At 60.3% G+C, this 13,089-nt stretch overlaps 1 protein-coding gene across 1 annotated transcript in view; it reads left to right on the forward strand.

The window, feature by feature from the left end:
* PRRC2B (proline rich coiled-coil 2B) overlaps nucleotides 1-13,089 on the forward strand; it is an 87,411-nt gene that overhangs the window by 62,260 nt on the left and 12,062 nt on the right. Inside the window, 13 exon segments of the mRNA XM_053908444.1 lie at nucleotides 2,237-2,453; nucleotides 3,103-4,045; nucleotides 4,047-5,167; nucleotides 6,491-6,641; nucleotides 6,643-6,688; nucleotides 7,263-7,408; nucleotides 7,959-8,100; nucleotides 9,858-9,940; nucleotides 10,408-10,596; nucleotides 10,741-10,938; nucleotides 11,382-11,468; nucleotides 12,185-12,289; nucleotides 12,444-12,636. Coding sequence (XP_053764419.1) covers nucleotides 2,237-2,453; nucleotides 3,103-4,045; nucleotides 4,047-5,167; nucleotides 6,491-6,641; nucleotides 6,643-6,688; nucleotides 7,263-7,408; nucleotides 7,959-8,100; nucleotides 9,858-9,940; nucleotides 10,408-10,596; nucleotides 10,741-10,938; nucleotides 11,382-11,468; nucleotides 12,185-12,289; nucleotides 12,444-12,636 — 3,621 coding nt within the window.

A 13,089-nucleotide genomic window follows, 5' to 3' on the forward strand; every position in this document is an offset into this window, starting at 1 on the left:
GAGGGGAGAGTCTGTCCCTCCAGTTATGTTTTCTCTTGCCTTCCTAGGACCCCTTGCTATTCTAACTTGGGAAAATTCTGGACCACTCTTGGGGAATGCATCTAAACCCTCCTCCCCACAACCTGCATGAAAGCCAGCACAGTTATACATTCCTAGCAGCAAACTATTTTTCCCTAACTGGCCCAGGCCAGGACACAAACTTAAGTTGTTTCCCTGTACTAAAGAGCATGTGTGTGTGTGTGTGTGTGTGTGTGTGTGTGTGTATTTTAATATTTTTATTTGTTTATTTTGAGAGAGAGAGAGGGAGCCACCCATGTGAACAGGGAAGGGGCGGGGAGAGAGAAAGAATCTCAAGCAGGCTCCACACTGCCAGTGCAGAGCCTGATGTGGGGCTTGAACTCACGAACTGTGAGATCATGTCCTGAGCCAAAATCATGAGTCAGGCACTCAATCGACTGAGCCACCCGGGTGCCCCAAAAGAGCATAGATTTTTAAATCTGCCTTTGAATTGAGGGCCTCTGTCTTGAGCAGCTTCTCCTTGTGCAGAAAGCTCCATCCCCTGTGCTGCCGGGGGTCAGAGTCCAAGCCCATGGTTACTAGGACTGACAGGTGTATTCCCCTGCTCCCCTCCAGGAAGCACCGGCTTGTGGCGCTGGCCGGTGGCTGTGGTTTCAACTCCCTGGAGATTTCCCAATTGCTTGGGAACACAGCTCTGCAAGTGATATGTGTGATGACCTATTCTGCCCCGCGCGTTTGTGGTAGCAGGGTTTTCCAGGTAATAAGAGCTGTGAAAAGAAGCCAGTGTGCCTCATAATGAGTACTTAATGAGTGGTGTATAATTTCAGGGTTCCAGAGAGGGTCCCCACCGGCTGACTCACACTAACTTTATGTTGGAGTCACGTATCAGTGGCATTTGAAGAGGGCGCTCTAGAGCTAAAAGAAAGCTTTAACGCACCGGCCTAACGCAGAGCTGTTTTCTGGCCAGATTATCTCTGTGTAAAAGCCACACAAAATGTGTGTATGCTAATAAGCTCTGTGAAGAAAGTATCTGAAAAATCAGATCTTTTTCTGTCCACAGACTTAGGCCTGATGAGACGTTTCATTTCTGCACCACCTCCCTCCTCACTCTCCCCAGGTTGATGGACGTGGACAGATAGGCCACGGTGGCGGGGAGGGGGGTGGTGGCACACTTTCCCCTGCTAGCTTATGTCTGGAGGGACCGAGGTGTCCTCTGTGTCTTAATCACCTCAGGCCCGTTAAACAGTTTATTGTCATCTGTGCACCCCCATTCACCGTATAAAAACGTGGAGTGTGGCAGTCAGTCCTAGGGCTAGAGATAAAAGGAACTGGGGCACCTGGCTGGCTTGTTCAGGAGAGCATCCGACTCTAAATGGTCTAAGGGTTGTGGGTTTGAGCCCCATGTTGGGTGTAGAGATTACTTAAAAATAAAATCTTTTTAAAAATAAATAAATAAAGGAACCGATGGGGGCACCTGGGTGGCTCAGTCGGTTAAGCGTCCGACTTCGGCTGAGGTCACGATCTCACAGTTAGCGAGTTCAAGCCCCGTGTCGGGCTCTGTGCTGACTGCTCAGAGCCTGGAGCCTGCTTCGGATTCTGTGTCTCCCCCTCTCTGTACCCCTCCCTTGCTTGTGCACTCTCTTTCTTCGTCTCTCTCTTTCTCTGAAATATAAGTAAACATTAAAAAAAAAAACAAAGCTGACACCAGAATCCCTTCCTAAGGCTTGCTGCTCGGGGTTTGAAGCCTGCAGACGGCAGCTCTTGGTCCGTGTGCCTCTTGGCCACACGGCTGGTCTTCCTCGCACCTGGGCAGGAGACCTCAGCGTCCCTGCTCACACACAGACCCTCGTGGCCGACGGGTTGACCTCTCTAGCCTTTTGCTGACATGATGGGCTCTCTAGTTAGATATTTCCAGTTTCCATTTGCCAGTTTGAGGCACTCTTCAGCATGGGGTCCTGAACCTGGAGCTCAGGTTGGACTTCACAGGTCTTAGAATGGATCCGTAGACCCCTCCCGTCGCGTGCTCGTGCGCCTTCAGAGGTTCCGTGTTGAGAGAACACGGAGGGCTCGGCGATGGCGAGCAGGTGGGGTGCTGTGTCCGCCTGATAGGGTAACTGGTAACTACGGTCTCCCTCGGGCCTTGGGTTGCCCCCGAGGTCGGAGTGCGGCTCTCTGCGCTGGCTGATGCAGGGTGATTCTTTGCCTGTGCCTCCTTCAGGACTGATGAAACCCATGATGCCCCAAGACTCCCTCGGGGGGACTGGCTGTCGCTCTGAGGACCAGAACTGCGTGCCCCCGCTGCAAGAAAGGAAAGTGGCCGCCCTCGATCCGGCCCCCGTGTGGAGCCCAGAGGGCTACATGGCGTTGCAGAGCAAAGGCTACTCGCTTCCGCAGCCGAAATCAAACGACGCTTTGGCCGTGGACGTGCATGTCAGGTGAGCTGGAACTCCGCCCTCCTGGCCTGCGAGTGAAGGCAGGATGTCCAAATCCTGCTCGTGCGGGGCTCCGGGAGGGGGCGCTGTCCCCACAGGCAGTGTCTTCCGTGGACGGGGAGTACGAGGAGGTTTGCTGGAACGCCTTTGTGTGAGAGGCGCTCACCTGCCGGCGGGGCTGACGGCCGAGGAGAGGTCCTGGGTCAGAGGCAGATCTGCTGAACCTTGGGTCAGGGCGAGGGGTGGGGTCTGGCGGGGCCACGTGCCCGGGTCGTGGCTCCTTCCTGTCCAAGTGGAGCAAGCTGGCCCTGCTGGCCCAGGGCCCCAGACTCTCCGTGGACTCCCAGGCTCCAGCTTGTCGCTTGAACCAGAGGATCCCCAGCTGCTACGCCTCCAGGTGGCACGCTGAGTCCACCAGCAGCCCCCGCATTCTTCACTCTGGACTCCAGGGGCCGCCGACCAATCCATGGCCCAGCAGCTCTGAGACGTGTTTAAAGCTAGAGCAAATGTTGGTGCTTGTGTTTTTTTTCTTTTTCATTTTCTTTTTAAAAAAGATTTTTTTTTTTCTTTTTAAAACTAAGCTCTGTGTTCAGCATGGAAACCAGGAACCAAGCTCCAATCACATTGACTGATTTTTCTGGTTCCTTTTCAGGAATGAAAGCTCTTACTCTGCCCCCCACGGAAGGTCAGGGGGTGTAGGTGCCCAGCGCGATCTCCTTGAGGAGAGAGGGGAGGAGTTCTTGAGTGCTTTTGACAAGAAGGCCCCAGCAGACTTTGACAGCTGTGTCTCTTCTCAAAGAATAGGCCAGGAGCTTTTGTTTCCACCCCAAGAAAATGTTCAGGAAGCGGGTGCTCCTGGGGGTCACAGCCCAGACCTCAGGTGTTCCCCACTGGAGCCCGACTTTGCCCCAGCGGAGAAAAAGCCAGAGTATAGCAGTTGGGACGTTAGCCACCCGCCAGAGTCCACGGACACGGCCAGCGGCATCGAGAAGGGGACACCCCGGGAGGAGCCACCCTTTAACGTCTCCTCCTGGGAGAAGGACGGGAGCCCCAACAAACAGCCGTCCCTGGAGCCCGAGTGGACTGCCGAGCCCCGGGGCCCCGGCAGCCAGCACCAGGAGCAGACCAGCAGGACGCGGAGGTCGGGACCCATCAAGAAGCCCGTCCTGAAAGCCCTCAAGGTGGAGGACAAGGAGAAGGAACTGGAGAAGATTAAGCAGGAGCTGGGGGAGGAGAGCGCCCGCGTGGCCAAGGAGAAGGGGCCGGCTCGCAAGGCGGAGAAGGACGAGGATGAAGAGAACGACCCCGCGCTGGCCAACTCCTCCCCCTCCCCCTTGGAGGACCAGGGCCCTGCCCGTGCTAGTGTGGGCCGCGAGGCCAGCAGGTGTGACGAGGACGAGAAGCCGTCCAGGGCCTGGGAGGGCAGACCCCCCCGGGAGTCCAGTGACACGCCCGCGACAAAGAGGAACAATTGGATCTTTATCGACGAGGAGCAAGCTTTCGGGGGCCGAGGGCAGGCCCGGGGCCGCGGCCGTGGCTTCCGAGAGTTCACCTTCCGAGGGCGGCCGGCGGGCGGTGGCCCAGGCCTCTGCGGTGGGGGGGGTGCTCGGGGCGCGGGGCGTCTACGGCGGCGGCCAGAGGAGTGGCCGCGGCCGGGGGCTGCGGGACTTTGGCCAGCCGGAGGACTTCCCCAGGGCCAAGCCGCGACGGCGCATCGCCAGCGAGACGCACAGCGAGGGCTCTGAGTACGAAGAGCTTCCCAAGCGGCGGCGGCAGCGAGGCTCGGAGAACGGGAGTGAGGGCTCGCTCCTGGAGCGGGAGGGCAGCACCCTGAGGAGGGGCGACTTCAGGGACTCCTGGCGTTCCACCAAGGCATGCTCCGAGGACCACGGCGGCCCGGAGGCCAAGAGCCGAGGCCCTCGCGCCTTCGGCCGGGCGCTCCCTCCCCGGCTGAGCAGCTGCGGCTACGGCCGGAGAACCTTTGTGTCCAAAGAGGCCGCCCACTGGCAGAGCAAGGGCCCGGGAGCCTCCTGGCAGGAGTACAGCTCCCCAGACACGTGCGGGTCCCGGCGACCCGCAGACAGAGACTGTGTCCCTGACGCCTACAGACATTCTGACTCGCTTGGCGCCAGGGCCTTCGAGGACGGCCGCCTGGAGGACAAGAGGCCCTTCTTCCCCGATGACCACGCAGCCGACTCGGAAGGCGCCGAGAACCGGCCCTTCCGGAGAAGGCGCCCCCCGCGTCAGGACAAGCCCCCTCGCTTCCGGCGCCTCCGGCAGGAGCGGGAGTCCCTGGGCCTGTGGGGGCCGGAGGAGGAGCCGCACCTCTTGGCGGGGCCGTGGCCGGGCCGGCCCAAGCTCTGCCCCGGGGACAAGAGCGGGTCCCCCGAGCTCTCGTACCAGAACTCGTCCGATCACGCCAACGAGGAGTGGGAGACGGCTTCCGAGAGCAGTGACTTCAGCGAGCGGCGGGAGCGGCGCGAGGGCCCGGGGGCCGAGCCCGACCCGCAGGCGGACGGCAGCCTGCCCGGGGCCGCGGCGGGTGAGAAGAAGGAGCTGGCCAAGAGGAGCTTCTCCAGCCAGAGGCCCCTGGCCGACAGGCAGAGCCGAAAGCTGGAGCCGGGGGGGTTTGGGGACAAGTCCATTAGGCCAGGTGGTGGTGACGCCTCTCCCCGTTATGACAGCCAACAGAATGGGACGCCTTTGAAAGCCAAAAGGTAAAACGCAGACCGAACCCCAGGCTCTTCTCTGTTGCTGTTCTGTTACCAAGCCTGTCGTTGTAAGCAGCACCCATGCATGCATGCCCTGCCGTGTGTCCGGCGCCCCGACTCCGTCCCTCTGTCGTCCTCCAGGAGGGCCGCTGCCCACCCGGGCCGTTGTGTGTGGGCGTCTCCATCACTCGCTCTCACACTGCTTGTCTGCCTCTCTCGTGGCATGTTGTTGTCGTTGTTGTTGTTGTGGCTTGAAAACCGAAACCCAGAGCCCCAGCCCGTTGGTCCTCGAGCGGTGGCTGCCCCGGCACCCGTCAGGAGAGCTCAGCCTCCATAAGTACCCTTTGCCGCCCCGCCGAGGGGGACGCTTCCTGTGCACGGTGCCGGTCCCCCAGATTCCTCTGCCCCTGGACTGCTCTCCCCCCCGCGTCCTGCTGGGCCATCTAGCCTCCTGGTCCTGTAGGGACAGCTCTTCCCAAGTGGCTCTGCCTCTTGGCGGTGAGGAGATGCGGCTCCGTTTCAGGGATTGACCACCTCCTGGTGGGAAGAGCCAGGCAGTGGCAAAAGCAGGTGAGCTGCCTGAGGCCCTGTGAGCGTCTCTCAGGGGATCTGGAGGCTTCCAGGTGGCTCAGGTTTGTGTGGCTCATTGCCTGCAGGCTGCCTGGAATCCGGGAGAGGGGAGAGCCGGTGCAGAGACTCACTCGTGCAGCCTGTTTTTCTGATCCATGCCTCCGCCTGAGGAAGGCCACTTCCTACCTCCCAGTCTCCTGAGAATCCAGGGCCAGAAACCTGGGGGCCAGAAACCTGGATTGGAATCCACTCAGCCCCAAAGAAGGAGCCCTAGGGGAATGCTGAGCTTTCCAGGTGTTGGGCTGGCCTAGCTTTCCAGGCCCCAGCTGCTGACATGGGGCTTTGCTTCTGACTTCTGCTGAGAGCCTTGTTGTGCGGCCTGGCCCGGCTCCTTGACTCCCTGGTCAGTCTCCCGTGTCAGGAGCGGTAAGGGCTGTGGCCCTGCTCTGGGCGGTCCCCTTCGTTCTCTCCTGTCTGCAGCCCTGCTGAGTTTGGCACGCAGTGGGAAAGAACCGAGGCACTGAGCCCTGGAAGGGGTCAGAGAAGAGCAGTTGTCCCCGTGAGCCGGCAGAGCCACCGCAGCAGTGTGGCCGTAGGAGGGCTGCCGCCGGGGAGCAGCTTCGACTGCGCAGAGGGGGCGCGCTGTAGGTCGGGGCCCTGTGTCCACGTGCGTGCCGTGTGCACATGCTGATCGTCCCTTTCTGTCCTTCCCCAGCCTCTGGCCGCTTCCGAGCTAACACGGTTCCTCCTTCTTCCTAGGTCCCCAGATGAGGCCTTGCCCGCGGGTCTCGGTTGCAGCAGTGGGAGCAGCCACTACGTGCTGGAGCGGGTGGCCCACGGTGCCTCTGACATCCCCGAGGCCTCCTGTGAGACGGCGGAGGAGGCGGCCAAGCTGGTTGCTCAGAGGGCGGGGCGAACAGGGAGAGACCATGAAACAGTTTGACCTGAACTATGGAAGTGAGTCTGTCCCCTCACATCTTCAGGCCCCTCAAAACCGAGGGCCACGGTGGCTTTCGAGGGTCGCTGGGTTTGCCCATCTGTTCTCTGGACATCGTGGCCTCTGGGCAGGTGGTGGGCCAAGTTCCGGGGCGACGCTGGTGAGCCGAACGGATATGGTTCCTGCCCTCCTGCTGCTCACAGCCTTGCCACCCCCCGTAGCAGCCCCGGTGCCCCAGTTTTACAGAGGGGGACCCCGAGGCCTAGCGAGGTTGTGTGGTGTGTCCAGGGTCACGCGGCTGGCTGGTACCAGAGCAGAGACTTTGGTCACCAGCGTCTTTTCTTAAACTGTAGTGTTACTGGCGTCTGCGGTGTGAGACGACCATGTGCCGAGGAGGTCTGGGCGGGGGGGAGAAGGGACCCTTTCAGGATTTCCATAGACTCCATGTACAGTCTGCTCCTTGGAGGCATCAGGCCTGGTGCCGCCCGACCTTCGGAGCTGAGCTGTCCTTAGATATGAGAAACCGGTAGGGTTGGGTTATTCTTTCTTCCGATGAATGGAGACACTGTCCCTTCTTGTGAAATCTGGGTTCAGATTCCATCATTGAAAACTGCGGATCCAGCCCTGGGGAGGAGAGTGAGGTGGGCCCCATGGCGGGCGAAGGCTTCATTGAGGTCCTGACCAAGAAGCAGCGCCGTCTGCTGGAAGAAGAGAGGAGGAAGAAGGAGCAGGCCGTGCAGGTAGGGGGTGTGGGGTGGAGGGCAGGCCGGCACAGAGAAACCCAGAGCGAGGAGAGAGAGTTCTGAATCAGGCCCAAGCTAGAAGAGGGGAAGGCGGGCACAGCAGCGTGCTTGTGCCCCCGACATCCACCAACCCTGTTGTCGTGTGGGAGTAGGTGATGTTAGCCCAGTGCTTGGAGAAGGTGACTCATCCCAGGTGACAGCAGGGCGCAGACCTCCCTCAGGCCCCCCAGACCCCCCTCCTCCCACCACTCCAGCCTGTGTGGGATGAGATTCGTCACCCAGGGCGTCTCGAGGGCCGGGGACCCTGTATTTGAACTGCAGTCAGGCATGGACCCTGCACCCTTGGCCTCTGCAGCCTGCGTGCACCGGCCTGTCGCCCTTCCCGGGGATGGTGTGGTTGGCCTTGCCATTCACCCGTGGCCGAGGCCTTGAGATGCCAGCGTTCCTGCACCCCTGGGGCAGTTTCCCGTGGTGTGGTTCTGGCGGGGAGAACTCGTGCTTCACGCCTCACGTCTGGGCCGGACAGCGTCACCTCTTTTCTCCTTAGGTGCCTGTCAAGGGTCGAGGTCTTTCCTCCCGTATTCCTCCTCGGTTTGCTAAAAAGCAGAACAACTTGTGCCTGGAGCAGGGTGATGTGACCGTGCCTGGCAGCAGCCTGGGCACGGAGATCTGGGAGAGCAGCGGCCAGGGTAAGAGTTGGGTGCTTGGGCTCAGCTGCTTGGTCCACGGCTGTCCCCAGGGCAGGGGGTCTCTTCTGTGGGAGCGTCCTGCTTTGGGGCTGTGCATGCCTGTGGGGTTTGCCTGTCTCCTGCCTCCTCTCCGGAGCCACGGTGTCAGATACCGTCTTGGCACCACCGGCAGCCCCTGAACAGCTGGAAACTCCCCCGCCTGCGATTTGGGGCAAGAGCACACCATTCCTTGCGTCCACTGATCTGGACAAGGGAGGCCCCGTCCCTGCCCGGCTCTGGTCACGGGGGGAGTTGGCTCGACTCCTTTGCCCCTGTCAGGCACCCAAGAAACTCAGCTTGTGGAGGAGCACCAGGTGACCGCCAGGGAGCAGGAGCGGGTCCGAAGCTTTCCTGTCTGTGCCGCGTGCCGGCCCTGACGCCGGGCGCTCCTGGCCGCTCCTCCTCATGCTCTCCTGAGCCAGACAGGCTTGAGACCAAAGTGAGGAGACCTCACTTTTTGGAAAATTTATTTTCCTGAACTTAAAAAAAAAAAAAAAAAAAAAAAAAATTCAAACCCAATGCCCTTTTTTTTTTTTGGTAACTCTTCGTTTTAAAATACAAAAGCAATTTTTTTTTTTTTAGCGTTTGTTTTTGAGGGAGGGCACGAGTCAGAGGGGGGCAGAGAGGGGGACAGAGGACCAGAAGCAGGCTCTGCGTTGACAGCGTGAGCCGGACGTGGGGCTTGAACTCACGAGCTGTGAGATCATGACCTGCGCCGAAGTCGGACGCCCGAACCGACCGAGCCACCCAGGTGTTCCTGAGATACAAAACCATGTTAATCGAGCAGATTCTTCATTAATGCCTGCTTGAGGCAGAGCCCTGGAGAGTACACAGGTGAAGAAAAGCATGATGCTTCACAGGGGAGCCTAGAGAAATTATCCATTTCCGGTGTGTTAAACAAAGTAGCCGAGGACCCTGGAGTGCAGTGACGTGACCCCAGAGCCACATGACAGACACTCAAAATTCTGGGTCCTAGGTGTTGATTCTTTGAATCTTCCCTCCTGGCCTGTCACGTTCCGGGCTAAAACCTAGGTTCCAACACGTTACAAATAACACTGGACGACGTTCAAGTCTGATTCAAAGTATGATCTTCTCTTCATAAAATATGGCTGTGAGTTGATTCGGTAGCACGCGTGAGCAGGGTATCACACTCCGAATGTCCTCAGATAACCTCCCAGGTTGTCGCTCGGAGCAGGCTGGACGCCAGCCCCTGCCCTCGGGCCTTTACCGCCAGGACCCGCCTCACCGGCCGCTCAGCCCGGGGGCGCGCGCACGGCTTCAGAGGGTCCCTGGCTCTGAAAATAGCACGTCGGGTTTGCGTACATACGCAGGCTCTGCGGCTCTGGTGGGAGTCCTGGAGTGGTCCTCGAGCTAACAGAGGTTGAGTAGTGCCAGCCTAGATCCTCGAGAGACTCTGTGAAGCTGCCAGGCTCGTAGAAGTGAACAGTCGGCTTAAGATTAAGACCACGTCAGTACACGGAGTAGCGGTACAGCTTTCTCACGGACGTGAACGAGAAGTTGCTGGCGTGCCTTCCAGAGCAAGTAGCGGATGAAGTAAAGGGAAGCACGCTTCTTGGAGTGTGAGGATGTTGGGAAGTCGGGTGAAGCTACCAGAGCAGCTCCAGTGCCCTGCATGGGGCAGGAGAGCTGGGAGGGGCTGCGCCAGCCAGGCGGTTCCCCTGCGCGGCCCTGACTCTCTGTCTTGCGCCCTCGGGCAGCCCTCCCCGTCCAGGCCCCGGCCAGCGACTCCTGGACTAAAGCCGCAACTGCCTTCAACAGCGCCGAGCCTGGCTCCGCCGAGGTGAGTGACCACTGAGCCGCCCGCGGGCAGCGCGCGAGCCCGCCGCCCCCACGGCCGGCTCGTCCTGGGCCTCGTGCACCCTTGCCCAGCCCAGCTCTTCCTCGCCGAGCCGATGAGCCCGGCCCAGAGCCTGATTCCACCGGCCCTGGCTTGGCGCTGGTCTTTGTTCCTGACTTCTGGGGAGGGTGGGCGACCGGGCCCGTGGTGGCAGTCAGGCCCTGTCTGACCTGGCCACAAGGGAATGACCTTGGCGGCCCCATCCCTGGCGCCCATTGCATATCGTGGTTTTTTTGATCGCGTCTTCAGTTGCTGGGTACTGTTGGCGGGTCAGGGCCCGAGTCAGGACGGGGCTAAAGAGGACAGGCTTACGGGGGTGTGTCTCAGCCACGCACTTGGTCCCACTTCCTGGGCAGTCCCGTGTTGGAGTTTGGGGGTCAGGGTTCTCACCCGTTTTGTGCCTCGCACAGCAGGGTTTTAAGAGCAGCCAGGGGGATAGCGGCGTTGACCTGAGCGCCGAGTCTCGGGAGTCGTCTGCAACATCCTCCCAGCGCAGCTCCCCGTATGGCACTCTGAAGCCGGAGGACATGAACGGGCCTGGCCTGGAGCCCAAGGCTGACGGCCACAAGGAGCAGGCCCAGAAGCAGCCCGAGCCAAAGGTCAGCTGGAAGTCCCTCCACGGAGGCCTGGGCCGGGGCCGGGGACTGCCGTCCCTGGTCTTCTCCCCTCTTCCTGGTGCTCAGAAGCTGGGGACTGGGGTCCTTCCAGCCCGTGTTTCTCAGCATCTCTGGTTTTCTATCAAGGACTCGGATCAAGGCTCAGGACAGAGCAAGGAGCACAGACCGGGACCCATTGGCAATGAGCGCTCTCTGAAAAACAGGAAGGGCTCAGAGGGGGCCGAGCGGCTGCAGGGAGCCGTCGTCCCGCCCGTTAACGGGGTGGAGATTCACGTGGACTCTGTGCTGCCGGTGCCGCCCATTGAATTTGGAGTCAATCCAAAAGTGAGGCTTGGATGTGTTTCTTTCCCACCCGCCAACCCCCCTCACAAGTCCCCCGTGGTTTTGAACTTGGAGCGGGAGGGGAGGTGCTGAGACGGGGCCGTCACCTAGAAAGAGCCGGGGGACAGAAGCTGAGCAGGTCTCTGGGGGAGTGTGTCAGCCTGCAGGATGAGGCAGGTGCCACTGAGCTGCCTTCTAGATTATTCTGACACCAGCCAGGTTCTCAGGCTGGGCAGACCAGTGATCTTCACTGTCTCTTTCGGGATTGGCCAGTGGGCACAGGCAGGGAGCACGGAGGGAGGGTCACGGGGTGGCGTCCTTTTTTGGGTGCTATCTGGTGGACGCTGCCCACTAGATTTCTTGAGTCTTGGAGACTGGATCGAATTAATGTGTGCCTCTTCTGAAAAGCGGGCAGATGATTTCAGTGAGCTCTTCCTTCTCTTCAGGACTCGGATTTCAGCTTGCCACCTGGCTCTGCCTCTGGGCCCGCAGGGAATCCGGTCGTCAAACTTCAGGATGCCTTGGCCAGTAACGTGAGTGTGTGTTTCCCCCTGTTTCTTGTGCTGGCAGGCCCTGGAGAGAAAGGAGCAAGGCTTCTGGGGGGCTCTGAAGCCAGAGGAGGGGGCCAACACCAGCTTTGGGGTCAGGCCTGGGTGCGCGGCACAACGCGTTCTCTAGCTGGTTACGTGTCCTCGGGCATGTTGTGTAAATGTCCTGTGCCCCGGTTTTGTGACCTTACCACGGGAAAACCGAACTTCTCAGGTCCCGGTTATTTGACGTTCTGTGGTTACGTATGTTTGGTAGTGCTGGGATAAACCAACGTGTTTACTCAGAATCCCTCTGATACGCTGAGGGGCACTGGGCACACATGGGAGGGTCTGTTGGCCACATGTGTGAAGAAACGTTACCAGGGACCTCGTTCAGTTTCTGGTGGGGGGCGGAGACGGGACCTGGGGGTCTCCACGCCAGGCGTCGGCGCCTCTGTGCTGGCAGCCCGTCGTTGTGCCTGGCGCGGCCGCCCCTGCCCGAGTGCTCCGTGGGCTGTGGGTGTGCAGGTGGCTCTCCACAGACTTCTGTTGAGGGAATCGGGGAAGACCACCGACCGGAGCAGATCAGCTTGGGTGTCTGCTCCCGGCAGGTTCACCGTAGGGGTCTTGAGCGCCCGCGGGCAAAACCAAAGGTGTGTTTTGCTCTGCTGTCATGTCGGCCCTGTGCCTGTCGTGTTCCATGGTCTCCTTTCCCCTTCCAGGCTGGGTTAACACAAAGTATTCCCATCCTCCGGCGTGATCATCACATCCAGAGGGCCATCGGCCTCTCCCAAATGTCCTTCCCCACCGCCGACCTCACCCTGAAGGTAACGCCAGGCCGGCGCTAGGCGAAGGCTGCGGGGCGCCTTAGCTTGCCGAGGGCTGGAGCACGCAGCCCCGCCCGCCCGCCCATCCCGGGGCCTCGATCTGTGCCGTCCCCCGCCTTCTTGGAAGTAATTCTTCCCTCCCCTTGCTTTCCAGATGGAGTCCGCACGCAAGGCTTGGGAAAATTCACCCAGTTTGCCAGAGCAGAGCTCCCCGGGAGGCGCGGGCTCGGGAATCCAGCCCCCGTCCTCTGTGGGCGCCTCCAACGGCGTCAGCTACAGCTCGTTCGGCGGAGTTTCCATGCCGCCCATGCCCGTGGCCTCCGTAGCACCCTCTGCTTCTCTTCCAGGTATCTCCTCCCTCACCTGAACCAGCTCAGGGAGGCTCCCTTCGCTGTCAGGAGAAAAGTGGTGCCGGCCCTGAGCGCCTCCCCCTACCCTGACTTGAGTGTGCAAAAGTAGGGGCTTGTTGATGGGCCGGGTGGTCCTGGCCTCCCAGGTGCTACAGACCCCTGGCCCTCCCCTCTACCCCGTGTCCCTTCTGTGGTGTGGGAAGCAGACCAGGGGCAAGCAGAGACAGGGCTTGGAGTCAGAGCCGGGTCACATGCAGGGGCCGTGTCCTCTCCGCCTTCGAGTGGCTCAGCCCTCCGGGCCACGGCCCCTTCCTTCCTCTGTGAGATACACCTGGCTCTCTCTGGGCTGTTAGCTCGTGACACAGAGTCAACCTGCAAAGTGCTTCGTGTCGGCCAAGCCCTCGCAGGTGGCCCACCAGTGGTAGACCGCTGTGTTGGTGCCCCCAAGGG

The sequence above is a fragment of the Panthera pardus genome, unplaced genomic scaffold (genome assembly GCF_024362965.1).
Source record: "Panthera pardus isolate Hobbes unplaced genomic scaffold, ASM2436296v1 HiC_scaffold_20, whole genome shotgun sequence".
Classification (NCBI taxonomy): domain Eukaryota; kingdom Metazoa; phylum Chordata; class Mammalia; order Carnivora; family Felidae; genus Panthera; species Panthera pardus.